The 16,344-nt window shown below is 51.8% G+C and overlaps 1 protein-coding gene across 6 annotated transcripts in view; it reads right to left on the bottom strand.

Annotated features, from left to right (window-relative positions):
* The window catches only part of SLC12A4 (solute carrier family 12 member 4), a 48,819-nt gene extending 40,489 nt beyond the window's left edge, over window positions 1–8,330 (bottom strand). For 3 of the 6 annotated variants that reach the window (XR_011741265.1, XR_011741266.1, XM_071814400.1), the window contains exon 1: window positions 8,036–8,329. Coding sequence is in view for 4 of the 6 variants with exons in the window: in XM_071814400.1 (XP_071670501.1) it covers window positions 8,036–8,309 (274 nt within the window). In the remaining 2 variants the exon portion in view is untranslated. Of the gene's footprint in view, window positions 1–8,035 lie in introns of all 6 variants that reach the window. The other 3 variants (XM_071814402.1, XM_071814401.1, XM_065848542.2) reach the window with 2 other exon arrangements.
* Window positions 8,331–16,344: the final 8,014 nt, after the last annotated feature.

Below are 16,344 nucleotides of genomic sequence, written 5' to 3'. Positions count from 1 at the left end.
CACAACAACACAACCTCCGGATGGCTGTGCAGAGGGGACCGGAACCACACACAACAACACAACCTCCGGATGGCTGTGCAGAGGGGACCGGAACCACACACAACAACACAACCTCCGGATGGCTGTGCAGAGGGGACCAGAACCACACACAACAACACAACCTCCGGATGGCTGTGCAGAGGAGACCTGAACCACACACAACAACACAACCTCCGGATGGCTGTGCAGAGGGGACCGGAACCACACACAACAACACAACCTCCGGATGGCTGTGCAGAGGAGACCTGAACCACACACAACAACACAACCTTCGGACGGCTGTGCAGAGGGGACCGGAACCACACACAACACCACAACCTCCGGACGGCTGTGCAGAGGGGACCTGAACCACACACAACAACACAACCTCCGGACGGCTGTGCAGAGGGGACCGGAACCACACACAACACCACAACCTTCGGACGGCTGTGCAGAGGGGACCTGAACCACACACAACAACACAACCTCCGGACGGCTGTGCAGAGGGGACCGGAACCACACACAACAACACAACCTCCGGACGGCTGTGCAGAGGGGACCGGAACCACACACAACACCACAACCTCCGGACGGCTGTGCAGAGGGGACCTGAACCACACACAACACCACAACCTTCGGACGGCTGTGCAGAGGGGACCGGAACCACACACAACAACACAACCTCCGGACGGCTGTGCAGAGGGGACCGGAACCACACACAACAACACAACCTCCGGACGGCTGTGCAGAGGGGACCGGAACCACACACAACAACACAACCTCCGGACGGCTGTGCAGAGGGGACCGGAACCACACACAACACCACAACCTCCGGACGGCTGTGCAGAGGAGACCTGAACCACACACAACACCACAACCTTCGGACGGCTGTGCAGAGGGGACCGGAACCACACACAACACCACAACCTCCGGACGGCTGTGCAGAGGAGACCGGAACCACACACAACAACACAACCTCCGGACGGCTGTGCAGAGGGGACCAGAACCACACATGACAGTATAGAAATGCTATCACATCCAAAATCCTGAGAAGTTCACCTGACATGCATTGTAAAAGCTGTATTTTTCCTGGTCATGTAGATGTTTTATGTTTAATGACAACACATATTAAATGTATGTCAAATATTTGATTTTGCTAAAAGACTAGTATTTTTTGTGTGTGATATTTCTTTATTTTGCTTGCTTAAAAAGAATATGATGTTTGCTTAGCACTCACTACAGCTGCCACTGTGAAAGGTGCACAGTTCTCCGTGCATGACAAAAACCCAAGTACACAGAAATAAATCATCCAAAGCAGCTCAAATGAAAGAAAACCAACAGTGCTACTCATTGCTAATGGATCACTTGTTATCACTTAATCATTAGTTTTCGATACACATCTGTTCAAGAGATTTTACTAAATCAAACAAAAAAAATACTGAAACTTTCTTATCTGTGAGAATAAAAAGATTCAAAATTTCCAATGTAAAGATTACCAAGGACAACTGAAATGTTCCTACACTGTAATTCCAACAGGCTTTAAACCAGGTCTTAAAATGGTGCACTTTTCTCTCTGTAGTTCAGGTCGCAGACCAAAGCATTTGAAGAAAAACCTTGAACCACCAGGTTGAAGACACAAATGCTTTGATGAGCTAAATCTTGCTCCCACGTGTTGGTGATGACAGCAACTTTCATGTGACATGAAATTACCCGTTACATCGCGGTCAAGGAGAGGTGTAAATCTGCGGCTTGGTCTTGGGAAGGGAACTCCCACGGCAGCCGCTCCCTCCCCGTGGCGCACGGGACGGCGCTCGGAGCGCGGCGACCACCGAGTCCCACCGTGCGCGGGCGGGCGGTTGCTCTTCAGCAACCTCCTCTTATTACGTTTGGCTACATTTCCCAGGCCATGAGGCTGCAAAGTACCTTCATCTCCATTCCACACAGAGCTTCAGAGCAAAAGCCAAATTTAAACTTCACACTGAAGAGCATGCAAAAGTGCACTCTTTAATTTTGCTGCAGTGGAGTAAAGAAAGAAAAACCACTATTTTCTTTAAGGAAGAAAATTACAAGAGGAAATTGCATAAAAAACACACAGATCAATTTTATACATGAGAGAGAGAGAGTTATGTACTACAAACACAAGAAACCCAAAATGTATTTGAATTTCTTTAGAAAAGTGCAGAGATCGAACAGAAACTACAGCTTCAGCATTTTAAAATAAAAACTCCCCACACAGCCTGCACTCAAGCTCCGAATGGCGCCGGGCAAGTCGAACGGGGCGAGCGCTTCGGGCAGAGCAAACGGGAACGCGCGCCCCTCCACGTGCGACTGCTCCCCCGTCAAACGCGGGCGCTCTCCGAAACGCGAAAAATCAGCAGCCACGAGAGACCAGCAGAGGATCGTTTGGGGCTTTTTAAATCTTCTCTTAGTTTTTTGCAATATACAGAACCACGCACATGCAGTTATGGGAGCTGCTTTCAAATTACTGAGACCTATCACAAAGATCCTTCCCAGACCTTTCCAAACACCTGCAGTACCAGAGCACTCACAAGGCCCATGTTTTCTGTGTTCAGCTCGGTCCCTCGGCCACCAGCAGCGGGCGCCCAGACCCCATACGGGACGGGACGGCCGCCCCTCTGCAGCCACAGCGGGCGCACAGACCCCATACAGGACGGGACGGCCGCCCCTCTGCAGCCACAGCGGGCACACAGACCCCGTACGGGACGGGACGGCCGCCCCTCTGCAGCCACAGCGGGCACACAGACCCCATACGGGACGGGACGGCCGCCCCTCTGCAGCCACAGCGGGCACACAGACCCCATACGGGACGGGACGGCCGCCCCTCTGCAGCCACAGCGGGCACACAGACCCCGTACGGGACGGGACGGCCACCCCCTCTGCAGCCACAGCGGGCGCACAGACCCCATACAGGACGGGACGGCCGCCCCTCTGCAGCCACAGCGGGCACACAGACCCCGTACGGGACGGGACAGCCACCCCTCTGCAGCCACAGCGGGCGCACAGACCCCATACAGGACGGGACGGCCGCCCCTCTGCAGCCACAGCGGGCACACAGAGCCCGTACGGGACGGGACGGCCGCCCCTCTGCAGCCACAGCGGGCACACAGAGCCCGTACGGGACGGGACGGCCGCCCCTCTGCAGCCACAGCGGGCACACAGAGCCCGTACGGGACGGGACGGCCGCCCCTCTGCAGCCACAGCGGGCACACAGAGCCCGTACGGGACGGGACGGCCGCCCCTCTGCAGCCACAGCGGGCGCACAGAGCCCGTACGGGACGGGACGGCCGCCCCTCTGCAGCCACAGCGGGCACACAGAGCCCGTACGGGACGGGACGGCCGCCCCTCTGCAGCCACAGCGGGCACACAGAGCCCGTACGGGACGGGACGGCCACCCCCTCTCCAGCCGCGTCTGCACGGCTCAAGAGGTTCGAGACACGCTCAGCAACAGCAACAGCAACAGCTTATGCAGTAACATGCACTTTTCCCTTTCCCTAGACAAGCGTTTTTGCGGATGAACGAAGCCCTGCAGAGCTGCGTGCTGCCAAAGGGAACTTCAGGTTTCCACCACGGACTCCAGCACAATGAGCTTCTCAGAGAAATTCCTTCACTTGCAGGCTTCAAAGCAAGCATGTAATACCATCTCCCTCACCCACCCAGGTGTTATAAATAGCTAATCATGTCACAAGCACTTCTGCACTGATTTTTCACATACCACACTCTTATCTTTCCTTATCCGAAGCAAGAGTCCACTTATCTATGCACCTGTATTGTTGAAACGAGCATTCTGGAGGCTGGCACTCGGACCAGTTCTGTCCTAATCGCTGATCGCAGAGAGAAAACATAAATACAGGACCTCACAAGGGTGACCCTGTTGCTGAGACCCCTTTCAGAACCTGCATTTCAAATTATAACCACTGCTACATAACCTACAAGTATCCTTTATGGAACAGGAACAAATATTGACATATGTAGCTCCAAATTTACACATTAAACTTTCCAGAGAGGGAAAACAAATACCAAGCTTAGCAGAACAGAAAAAACCCCCTCATCAAAATGCAGCTCAACTGAAGAAGATGCGGTCTCCATAGTGTTCTCAAATCGCCAGAAGACAGCTCACCCCCCTCGGTGTGTTTCTACTCTCCGGCTGCTGTATTTGCTCACAAACAACCCCGAGCTGCTGCCCCCACTCCTCCCAGCCCCCCCCCGACTTCTTTCTGCAGTTTTGAAGCAACACGGAAAATGTTGAAGACGCACGTGGTACAGAAGCCACACAAACACAGGCGGCTGCGGCCCCCGTGCAGCGCTGCCCACCCACGCGGCCGCCGGCGCGAGCGCTGCCGCTAACGCGCTACGTATGGACACACGTTTCCGTCACTCCTGCTTAGCTGTAGTACCTAAAGCATTGTATGACTAGTTTTATCTTATCTCCGGACTTCGCCAAAACACCTGCCTATAAGAATTAAGCCCTTTCAAAGGAATTTTTGAATGATTTATGTAACTCCATTTAATGCATCTTCAAACATATTCTGTATGAGCTTTATTTCAAGTCTTGCAAAAGACTTAAAACCTTTACTAGTAAGTTACCATATATTAAAAAAGCAGTGAACCAGGAAGAAGCTTAAAGTAAAACTGCACTGGTGTCACACCAGAACTTTCTTTATCCACCACCTCCAAGCCAGGTTATTGCGAATGGGCAGCGTCCTCGGTTAGCGCACAAGGGCAGCGCACACTGATGCGGAATGTGCGCACCAGGAAAAGCTCTCCAGTCTAGTCAGAAAGCCTGGTGCTGAAAGGAAGCCATGCGACAACTGAAACACCAGCAGAGCGATCCGCTGGCAAACCCAAGGGTGGCAGCTGACCAGGGCTGGCTGGTGACACCAGGCTGCGCAGCGCTCCGTTTCCACCAGCAGAAGCCACAGGAAGGCACCTCCCACAGGACACGGGACGCGGCCGCGCTGCGGCTCACGGGGTGCGCGGTCACCGCAAGCTGAGACTCCTATTAAAGCAAAGCTCATTTGGTTTTTTTAAACACCATTCAGACCCTCCTGTCCCTCTTCTTACCCTGTGAACCCAACCTAACACGTTGGCATTATTTCAAAGACTGAAGAGATGCCAAGTTCACATTTCTCACCCTTGGCGATCCATGAAGCAGGGCTCACGTGTTTATCATAGGATCACAGGATAATTCTTTGTACTTCTTTTTCTAAATAGATGTCAAAATCTGTTACAAGAAGTGACAGTTGATGGAACTTGCTTAGGAAAAAAAAAAGGCTCATTTTATTCACAAGCAATCACTGGAGCTATCTGGGAAGGCTACATTACTGCACACTAATATCTTCTTATAGAAATGGCTGCAAGAAATTGTGTTGTGTCACTTCTGCAGTATTTAGACGACACTGTATCACTTGATGTCCCAAATAAAGCAAAACTCAGGAAAAAAAACCCAAACCAAACCCAAGGCTATGACCGAGCTTGAGTGAAACGGTGGAACAAGAATCTGCTGGGATCGTAACCGGCAGCCTAAGAGACTGCGCCAGGAGGCAACGCCGGCCAGCCCTCCCGTGAGCCCCGCGATCGGCCGCCACGGGAGGCTTTGGGGGCCGCTCTTCCCATCTCCAGCGCCGCACACCAGCAGCGCCCCCAGGACGGGACGCCACTGCGCTCTGCACCCCACGTAGAAGGACGCACCAAGAACCAGAGGGACAGCACGAGGGAGTCTGGAGTCCCCTCTACAGAGCCACAAACCCAAGAAACCTAGGAAGAGACAGAAAAGCCTAGTGGGGAAGAGCATGCTTGTCAGCACAGGCAGGCAAGACAGCATATCGTTATATGTACACCCTGAGGATATGAAACAAGACTTAATTACTGTGAGAGTAAATTAAAAAATAGAAGGCAGTCATAGTTCAAACAGAAACAGAACTAACTACCATATATTAATGGAGATGTTACTAGATATTTATCGGTTTTATTATAAAGAGTCTCGGCTAACTTCACGCAGCACGGTTGTGTGCTGCAGCTGGAATAGCAGCACATAAGAGATCAGTTTTCCAGCTACTGCTGGGCTGCGACAGGGAGCTGAGCATCCTGAAGAGTGCTGTTCGCACACATCCTACAGGCAGTCTAGCATGCAAATGACAGGCACACTGAGTCGACCTCCCTCTATCCATCACGGCAGCAGCTTCCCCAAGCCAGACGTGCCGAGCCAAGGCAAAGCTAGCTAGTGGAAAAAGCACCCCGGGAGGTCTGCACCTCAACCTGCTGAGAGGGGTGAAACACGCCTGTTACTTTCATAGACGCAAACTGTACGTTAAATACCCTGAGAACAAAACAGGCCTGTTTTAAAAAATGAAGTGATGGCCCTGCTCCGCCTTTACGGCTAGAGCCTCATATTGCCTGTGGGAACAGACAAGTTGGGAAAAGCACCTGCCTTTCATAATTCCAAAATGCGCACACGAGAACTGGAAAGAACTGACATAGTGGACGTGAGACCTATATAAGCTATGTGGTATATAAAATCTAAAATTCCTTTGAAAACTATGCAAATAAAGACAAAAAATAAATGGTACATACTTGAGATTGAAGCACCAGTTCACACAGAATTGAACCAGGTGACAAGACAGAAACCGGACCTTGATCTCATGACAGCTGAGTATCACCCATCAAAATAACCCTTTCCTCCTCCTTCAGCACAGGTCTGAGCAGCGCTGCCTCCCTTCGGGGATTGCTGCGCATCCAATAAAATGCGCGTGTTAAAAAGTTTGACTGCACAGGCAAGGAAGAGCAGGCCAGGTGTTTACTGCTGCTTCTTTTGTTGCCTGGAGTCACACATGATTCACAGAGGGCAAGTCAGAGCCACCGGCTGAACCCAGGGAACATCCTCTTCCTAAAGGTTAAAGAACTAAACATAACCAAGGCAGAAAAAAGAAACAGATCCCAAAAAGACCTAAAACAACCTTTTACCAGAACTACTCCACTCTTCAAATCTAAGGGTGCTTAATTTTCTCACTAGAAACTCACTGCATTTAAATTGATTTATACCTAAAAGTCACAGCAAAACACCAAGACAGGCCAAGCACTACCATTAGCTGCACGATTGAAGAAAGTACTTTTCGCCACCCAAAATCCCCTCCTACTTATGTGATCCTCTTCAGTAACTGGAATAAATTAACCACTAACACAAAGCAGCTCTGCCTAGCAGGAGAAGTTGTGAAAGCCACACAGACACAATACACATGCTGTAGTATTCAAGGGCCCGGTTTGAGAGAGAGACATAGCTGGGCAGGCGCATTTTTTAAGATGACATAAGCAAGAAGAGCAGTCACCTTAGGTTCGGCTAATTTAACTGATCACCCGTCTGTTTCGGCAGTGAGGCACTGAAAATACGCGAGCGTATCTCCACCCACGTACTCTTATCACCTCTGGAGACGGTAGTTTGTGGGAGCAACGATAACAGCCGTCCCCCTGCGCCGGCCCCGCGCCCCGCTCCGCTCCGGATTATAGACAAGCGGCTGCGGAGCGGAGCGAAGCCCCGGGGCGGATCCCCCAGTGTGTCCGGCCGCGCCGCCCCGGGCAGCCAGAGCACACCCGGCCACCCGCATCCCGAGGGCACCGCCGCAGCTCCGCGGGCCGCGCTGCCACCAGCCGGCTCCAGCCGCCGGGACCGCCAGGCGGGACGAGGCTCATCCCGGGCCCGGCTCCCCACGGGCCGCGCCACGGCAGCGCGTCCCGGCCCCGGCACCAGCGGAGCCGCCGCCCGCCCCGGCAGACGCCGCGGGGGCTCCTCCTCCGGGCGCGGCGCCCCCCGCCGCCCCCGAGAGCCGCTACGGCTCCGGCGCCTTTGTCTGCCGCGGCCGGCGGCAGCGGAGGGGAGCGGGGCAGCCGGGCTCGCCCGGGACGCCCCAGAGCGGCCGTGCCCGCCGCCCCCCGCCCCGGCCGTGCCCGCCGCCCCCCGCCCCGGCCGTGCCCGCCGCCCCCCGCCCCGGCCGTGCCCGCTCACCGTCGGAGCTGACGGTGTCGTAGGCGTCAGCAGCGGCGGGCGCCGCGGCCGGCTCCCGGTAGTCCACCCAGCTGAGTCCTTCGACGCTGTCGTACTCGGCGCGGTGCTTGTCCTCCACCGGCACCACGGTGAAGTGCGGCATGGCTGGCGGGGCGGCGAGGGCTCCCCGCGGCACCGCAGCGAGGCAGGCGGAACGCGGCGCGGAGCCGGCGGCGCATTCCTGCCCCGTGCGGTCACTTCCTTTCAGGAAACCGCGCTCCTCAACTCCACCCATTCCCCTCCGAGCGCCGGGGCGGCGAGGCGGCGCGGCGGCCGCCGCCCCCGGAGCCGGCGGTAGACGGGCCGGGGCCGCCCCGCAGCGATACCGGGCGCGGGGGTCGCTCCGCCGGGCGGGCGCGCTCAGCAGTGGGGGCGCGGAGGAGGGGCCGGAGGCGGCGTGGCGGCGCGGGGAAGGGGGAGCCTTCCTCCCGCAGTCATCGTGACAGCAGCCGGGCCCGGCGGGAGCCGCGGCGCGCTGGGAGCGGGGCGGGGCGGGGCGGGCCCCCTCCGCCCGCCGCCCTCCCTTGCCGGCGCTGCCGGGCCGCCTCGGGGCGGAAATTTCCCTCCGCCGTGCCCCGGGCCGCCTCCGGCCCCCTCCCCTCGCCGCCATTTGCTGGGCAGCAGCGATGCGGGAAGGCGGTGTCGCGCCGCGCCCAGGCCCGGGGGGGCCATTCCCGGTGCTGGGGCCCGCGGCCCCGAGGGGGCGAAACGGCAGCTCCGCTGGTGGCTGCGGTGGGGGCTCCTAAGCGCTGCCTGCCCGGGGCGGGTGGTCGCGAAACCCGCGGCGGGCGATGTGTGGAAAACGGCAGCAAGGGGGGGCTGGCGGGGCGAGCGAGAGCCCCGCTGGGCTTGGAAGGAGCAGGGCGCGCCAATTAGAAATTCTCGCGACTCCCAGCAGACCGTTAAACGCGGGCCTTGGGCTGGTAACGAGGCGGCTGAAGGCGCACGTCGCCCCGGAGCGGAGCGGGTCCGTTCCTGCGCACGGTGCCGCCCGCTGGACGCGGCAGCTGTGCCCACTTCCGGTGTCTGCGGTGGTTGCTGCTGTGCTCGCTCTCGGCTCCAGCTGCACGAAACCCTCAGAAATAACGTGGCAAACGGAGCGCCCCCAAGGGCAATGAACCGTGGCTGCACAAAAGGCGTGGGGGCAGCGCAGGGTAAAACGTTACACCGGGGGAGTGTGAACGCTGGCGGGAGCCGGGGTGCTTCCAGCTGTGCGCAGAGCGGGCCGTTGCTACGGCGGCAGCCTGCCAGGGCGGAGCAGCCGCGGCTCCGCTGCGCCGGCCTTGGCGCCAGGGCTGCACCGTTGTCTGTCCCCCGATGGAGGCGGTGGGGACTGTCACCCTCTGGCCACAGCCCAGAGGACGCCTCGGTGGTGGCAGGGCCCATGAAGCATGGACATCCTTCGTGGCAGGTCCATGAAGGCCAGGGCACGCCTGCATCTCAACCCCTTGTCCCCAAGCGAGCAAAATTCAGTTCTGCCTTCACATTTGAAAAAGGTGGCGCCAGTGATGGGTATCTCGGCCTTCATTTCATGTACAGTAGCCTTCACATGGAATTTAAACATGAATTAGTAGATGATAATGCTATTTATTGTCTGTGTTTGAAGGCTAGCCTTGAAAGTAAAAGGATGCCTCTTTAATGTGTTGTGTAATCATCAGAAAAAAATGCTAGAGAAGGGTTTGTGCATTTTACTATGGAAAATGAACTGAAACTAGTTCTGTAGATTTTTTGCTAAAATACTCCTTAATCAAGACATCTGTGTACAGTGACAAGTCTGATGTCAGTACTGATGTAAGTTTTGGCTTTGGATTGCATGGGAGTGTATGGAAGGATATAAACCTTAGAGCAGAGGAAAAGAATAAGACTATTTAGACGTGTTCTGTGCTCAGGACCTTGTCCGTAGCTTTCCAAATTTGTCCTGCCCTTTTGACAAAGCAGCCCCCCAGTCACTGGGAGAAAGAAAAATGTGTCACGAGCAGAAGAGAGACAAACAAGAGGGAGAATGCTTTGTTCGCGGGAACTAAGTCATAAGTCTACTTTTAATTAGTTGGGGTTTGAAATAAACAAGAAGGATCCATGCTGTGGTGTGACTGCTGCCAAGGGGGTGCAGGTCTCTCAGTGCACTTAGCACAAACGGGCTGGTCGACCACCCCTGGGGAAAGCAATTACACCTCCTAGAACTGATCAGACAGCTGGAAAGGCTCCTAAGAGTCCTGTGCTTTCATATAACCTACGGGTTACTTGTGTCTCTTTGTTACTGAAAACAACGACCTTCATGTGGCCGTGTGCATCTCAACAACGGCCTCATCTCTTCTGTAGGAGATTAAAAAAACAACCAGATTTTCTTCTTTTCAGAATTCAAGGTATCTTGAAAAGCTAGGGTGAGGTGTTGTGTTTATTTCTGGTAATCCCAAAAGGAGCACGTTGGTAAATCCGATCCCACCGAGGTCTGCACAATTTTACCAGAAATTTCTGTGGGCAAGCTAAGCCAACTTCGATAATTTAGAAAGCATTTCTGTGATGTGTAGAAGCGTTAGTTCCGGCAGGCTGGAAACATCCTGGGGCACCGCTTAGTCCGCTGTCTTACCTCCAGCAGTATTTTTTCTGCCAGAGGAAAGTGGCACAATTGACCAAAAAGTAGCATTCACTGTTTAACCTTCTTCAGTTGAATTACGTTTCATTAGTGTTTATGGTAAGTATGACTTAATAATGACCACCAAACACCCCAGGAAATTAAGTGTTAATCGATAGGGGGCAAAGACTTTAATATAGAAAAAGGACAAGAACATCAAGACTCACCATTAAGCAAGTTAGTTCACATTGAGTCTTCTGTCTTCTTCTTCCCTGTTTTCCACTTTGCAAAGCTTTTGAGTGGAGGTGTCTGGTCTAAGTAAGCTGTCCTGGAAGAAGGAGACAGGTTTTATAAGCAAGACGTCTCAAGAGTTAATGTTTCTGCAGTCATGCTTGTTCAGGAAGGATTAACTTGGGCACTTCCTGCTCATCTTGCTTTTGAAAGCAGGTCTGGCAAGGAGCTGTCTCGAGGCACCAAAGTGCATGTAGGCTACCACAAAACGTTTTAGTATCATGAAATCAATAGCACTGAAATTGTATCCAGTTAGGGGAAAAAGAGAATAAAATCAAGCTTGTGTCCATATACCAGCAACTCTCCTCTCTGGAATGGAAACTATATTCAGATGTCTTAGGAGAGAACTTAGCCCTAGGAAACTATTCAAGTTTATTGAAGCAAAAATATTCCTTTTGTCTAAAGACAATGGTCCTTTTCTGACTTGTAGACAGCCCATATTTAAGGATAAGAAGTTATTGACCCATATCAACTCTGTTGTTTAGCATCTGTTTTGTAAGAGAACTGAAATTTCAAGCTGGGTGATTGACTGTTTGTTTTATGGTGAATCCTGGTATTGCTTCTGAATGGTACGAATGGCTATCATGAGCTTAAAAGTTGTCTGATATGAATAGGAGCCTGGGATGAAACCGGATGATCGACAATACTACAGCAGTAACCCGAGACAACGTCACTATCTCTTTAAATAGTGGGGATGTAAATTACCTGTTTTCTACAAAGCTAAATGGAATTTGGGATTATGGTTTCATGTTGGCACACTGATCAGTGAAAACGAAAGACAGAGCAGAGAGAATAAGATTAGTTTACTTTTTTATTTTTCTCCTCTAAAACCCACACACCCAACAGAGGAAAACTGCACTTCTAAGAACAGGGCTGGCGGTTTCACCGGAAAACACTGAGAGCAGCTCAGCAGAGCCAAGGGCTGTTAGGTGAGAAAAGGCCTGAATTTTGGGTGCTCTAGTGTACATTAACAGCACCAGTGAAGGCAGCAGCCTGAAGATCAGCAAATCCATTTGCACCTCTGTCGATACAGGCCAGTGTAATGCTTCTCCCTCTGTCAATGGGACAGTTTATGGGCTTACGCTTTGAAGCCATGGGAAATCTAAACATGAAAAATATTTCTGAGATATCCTGGATTGTTGAGTTAATCACAGGGTAAGGGCCCAGAAAAAAATACACTCCAGTTAGAGCAGAAATAGGGTTGTTGGTCAGAGAGACAGAAACCCTGCTCGGTTAGCCCCCATGTGGTTAGGCACAAAGCCCTGACACTGGAAGAATTAAATACTTCCACTTTTTAAAACCAACATGTTTTTAAAGCATAAATACAGATACTTAAAATGTGTAAAGAGTAAGGCCAGGATGTACAGCACAGTGGATCCATAACTACTATTTATTGTTTTGGAAGATGTTTTCCACTGGAGTGGAACCTGGGTGACAAACAGCACGGCGCTGACCATCAGGAAAACAAAACCCCAACCAAACCACAGGCACCGAACAAAAGGTGCCCCTGCCAAGGTGCGGCCTCCTGGACACGCGGCCGGGCAGACACTGCGCGTGGTCAGGGCCACGTTTCACCATCGCGAAGCTGTTTGCAGCGCGACCCCGCTCGTCCACGTCTGAGGATCCCTCCCATCGGCCCTGTGGACAAAGCGGGCTGGAAACTGGCAACGCGTCTCGCTCACAAGGACCGGGACCTGCTCAGTCCGGGACAAACATCAGCGGTTGCTGAGAGTCCTTGGGAGGGGACCACAACACGTACATGGAAAGAACCAGAGCAGTAAGTGCTCTGGGGAGATGCACTGCGCGACCCCCCATAGGCCATTTCCAGGAGAACACTGGGGCAAGGAAAGGTCGCGCTGCACTTACACAGGAGCTCATGTGCGAGCTGCAACTGGAAATCCCGCTGTTGTCCTCCTAGAAAACACGGCACAGCTCAGACATTAACAGACCACAAGAGGACACTGTGGTGCCACTTAGCCTCAAGGTTTATTTACTTCAAGGAACTTCTGCCTGCCTTGTAAAATTACTCACAACTGTGATACACAGAATAGCCATCTCTACAAAGACACCTTAATCTCATCTTTAGAGACTAAAAAGTTACTAGGTCTTCGAGATTTCCCCCCCCCTCTCTATCAGATGCTGTAAATTCAAATAAGATGGACTGGATCAAAGTTTTCTCCACTAAACTTACAGTAATTTTCAGGGTAGGATTAAAATGTTGGAAAAATACTACTCAGTGGTTTGTTGTGGCTCTTTCCTTTTTTTAAAGGATCCATTTTCGGCTGGGCTGTATTTTTATCATGGATATATTTGTCATGGTCTGCTCAATTTTTAATGAAGGTGTCAGAGAAGAAACAGCACAGGCCTAGACAAGGTGCTTTGGATGCTGAGCTTAACTACAGGAGGATACTCAGGAAGGTTAATGCAAATGGACTTTTTGTATTAAACTTTTGTGTTCCAGGGTCCTCCTTTTGGTTTGTCTGACAAAACCTGTACTGGTTTCAGTTTTAATCTGAGCTCTTTTAGTCTTTATTTTGTTTCTCAGCAACAACCCGCAGGGGAACTCAAATTCCTGCTTCCCGGGCTCTGTGCTTTCCTTTCGTTGCAGACCTGGCAGAAGCAGCGCTTTGTGCAGAGAGACCAGGTGCTGGGAACGGGGCTCCAGAGAAAAACACCTGCCCCGTGTGCGGGGGAAGGGGTCGTCCCAGCAAAGCTCACAAAACCATTTGGGAAGAACAACAGAAGCAGCAGAATTAAGTGCCCTGTCATTTGAGTTCCGATCACTGAGGCGGCACCTGGACTCGCAGCAGCAGCAGCGTTTCTGTGACCTAAGAGAAGTGCTTAGCTTTAAAAAAAACCCATTATTTTGAAGTAGTTCCGACAGAAGCAGCTGAGTCACGTCTAACGTCGGAGGTCACAGCTTTAGGGACCAGGGGACGGGTGTAGCTTTGCTTTGCAAGGAGAATCGTCTTCCCAGATTACACTAATCTCTGAGGCAGCGCAGAGAGCAGGGAAGGAGCTGCTGCCTCGGCTGGGTGAGCGCCGGGAAGCGAGACCGGCTGCGAACAGCTCACGGCAGGGCTGGGCCGAGTGACCGAGGGCCGCTGGCCCAGTCGCTGGAGATCCCGGACAGCTGCGAGACAGAGAAATGGGACAAAAGGGCTTCCCATTTCCACAAACCCTGTTTTTCCTCCAACAAAAATTACATACTGAACTCAAATATGAAGGTTAGTAAAACCTTTTCCATTTCTCTGGTTTCAAAATACATTAAAAAAGGAAAATTATAGGATCGCCAAACACCCACCACCATCTCAAGTTGTTCTGTGTAAAGGTTTGTAGGTCAGGTATCAAGACAAAAATCGGTACTATATTAAAAATATAAAACACGGACTCAAGCCCTCCAGAATGCTCCGAGAAGGGTCATCCGGCATCCCAGTCTGCCCTGGAAACAGTTCAGCAGACCCACTAACACACGGCTCGGGGTCTGGCAGTTAAATCCAGCAAAGCCTGAGAGCAAATGAAAGCTACTGGTAGTTATTTAATCTTTCTGTAGTGTAGACATACTATGTTTCCAGAATTTGAAGAAATTTGGTCATTTCCGTATGCATAAATCCCGAGAAGAGTACCCAGAGGAGCTGCTGCTTTAAATTGCAAATGGAAGAATTCCAAGTCGCTGCAGTCTCCTCTGCTTTTCTGCTCCTCCCCTGCGCTAACACTGAACGTGGTTAACCCAAAAACCGATGTGATCAGCAGGAAACCCATCACTTGAGGGAGGAAAACGGTTTTCAGCTCCCTGACCCAGCTTATCATCCAGGTAGAGAAAGCAGCATGAGCGGTGCTGGGGAGGCCAGGGGGACAGCAGGCGCAGGGCGGGACGCGGCAGCCGCGGCTGGCAGGGCACAAGCTGCCGCCGCACGGCGCCTCGCTCCGCAGGCCGCGGAGACGCAGCGATACCCGCTTTGCAAAGCTGGTTCCGTGCTGCAGGTGCCCAGAGAATCCTATATTTAAGATTAAACAGAAGTTAATAAACTTGTGTTTTCATAGGTGGTTAGGCTTCATGCACGATGTTTACTGACCTTGAAAAATATAAATATATGGGCATGTTGCTTGAGCAGCTCAATGATACGTAAGGAGGATGCAGATGTTAAGCACCAGTACAGTTCAGTAACCAATATCCAATGGAAAACATGCAAAAATCCTTCCGTGGCTAAAACAAGTCACCTGCTGAGAAGAAGTTAGATACATGACCTGAACTACTCAGATTTTACTTAACAGACCAGCTGTGTACATTAGACCGGGAATAGACTTTTTAGGCTTGGTTTCTAGCATCACCACTTCCCTAGATGAGACAACTGAGAACTGAAGTTGTTTGTTCCTGTGAACGCTACAGCCTATTAGTCTGGGAAAGGATAGTACTGGGGGAAGGGTGCTGGCACCAGCCTTTTAGAATCAAATCAATAGTCTGCATCAATATTATGTCTGCAGTTTTGGGCTGCTCATGTCACACACGTGAAAGCATAAGCCCTGTATTGTTAAAGACACCTTGAAGTTTGGGTCATGTAGAAAATCAGCCTAAAGTACTTCATAGTACAATGATTTTGAGACTTATAGAAATAGTAATAACTATTTTCAGAATTCATGTTATTTAGAAGATGTAAACAATGACTTGCTTTCTTCCATTTGGCAGCCAAAGCTTATTACAAAGATGGTATCTCAACTGTATCTGATACTTCACTGATACCACTAGCAAGAATAGAATCTGTCAGTTGAGCTAGCATGCACTTCAAATTACCAATGCAAATTGCTTTTATTAACTGGCGCAGGGCAGAGGCATTCAATTTAGGACGAATCACCCTCTCCTCGGGAGGCAGAGCGCAGGCGCCGTGTGCCCGAGTTTGCAGAGGCACTGCAGGCACCGCTCGCTGGAGTCTTCCTGACCGCAGTCACAGCCATCTCTCACAGGATGTTACTTCTGAAATGGAGTTCTAATGAGATGTCGTTCTGCCGTGTTTCAAGCTGTACGATTTTGACTGTTTAAGAAAAATAAACTAACTGCATCTCTTAGATAAGCTAGAGACCATGTGCATAATCATTGCACGATGCACAAGATTCCATTTCTCGCATGATGATTTTGCACTCTGATGTTGGTGTCACACAAGCAGCTTATTTGAAGCATCCTGAATTAACACTGTAACTAATAATGGAAAAAGAGACTTGTAGATCATGACACATCTGTGAGAAACGCTGTGAAGTAGAGATTTATCCTAACCTTGGTGCAACCTGTCTGGTTCCCCATAAGCCTTGCTCTCTCTGATCTGCTAGAGTGAGTGATTCGCTGCAGGTAACAGTCATTGCGGACTTACTGCAGTGACTGGATCATCGGGGTTTCCTGGAGTTCTGAACATTT

The sequence above is a fragment of the Patagioenas fasciata genome, chromosome 13, assembly GCF_037038585.1.
Source record: "Patagioenas fasciata isolate bPatFas1 chromosome 13, bPatFas1.hap1, whole genome shotgun sequence".
Classification (NCBI taxonomy): domain Eukaryota; kingdom Metazoa; phylum Chordata; class Aves; order Columbiformes; family Columbidae; genus Patagioenas; species Patagioenas fasciata.
Note: the sequence above shows the minus strand (reverse complement) of the source record. Positions and strands in the feature narration are given on the sequence as shown.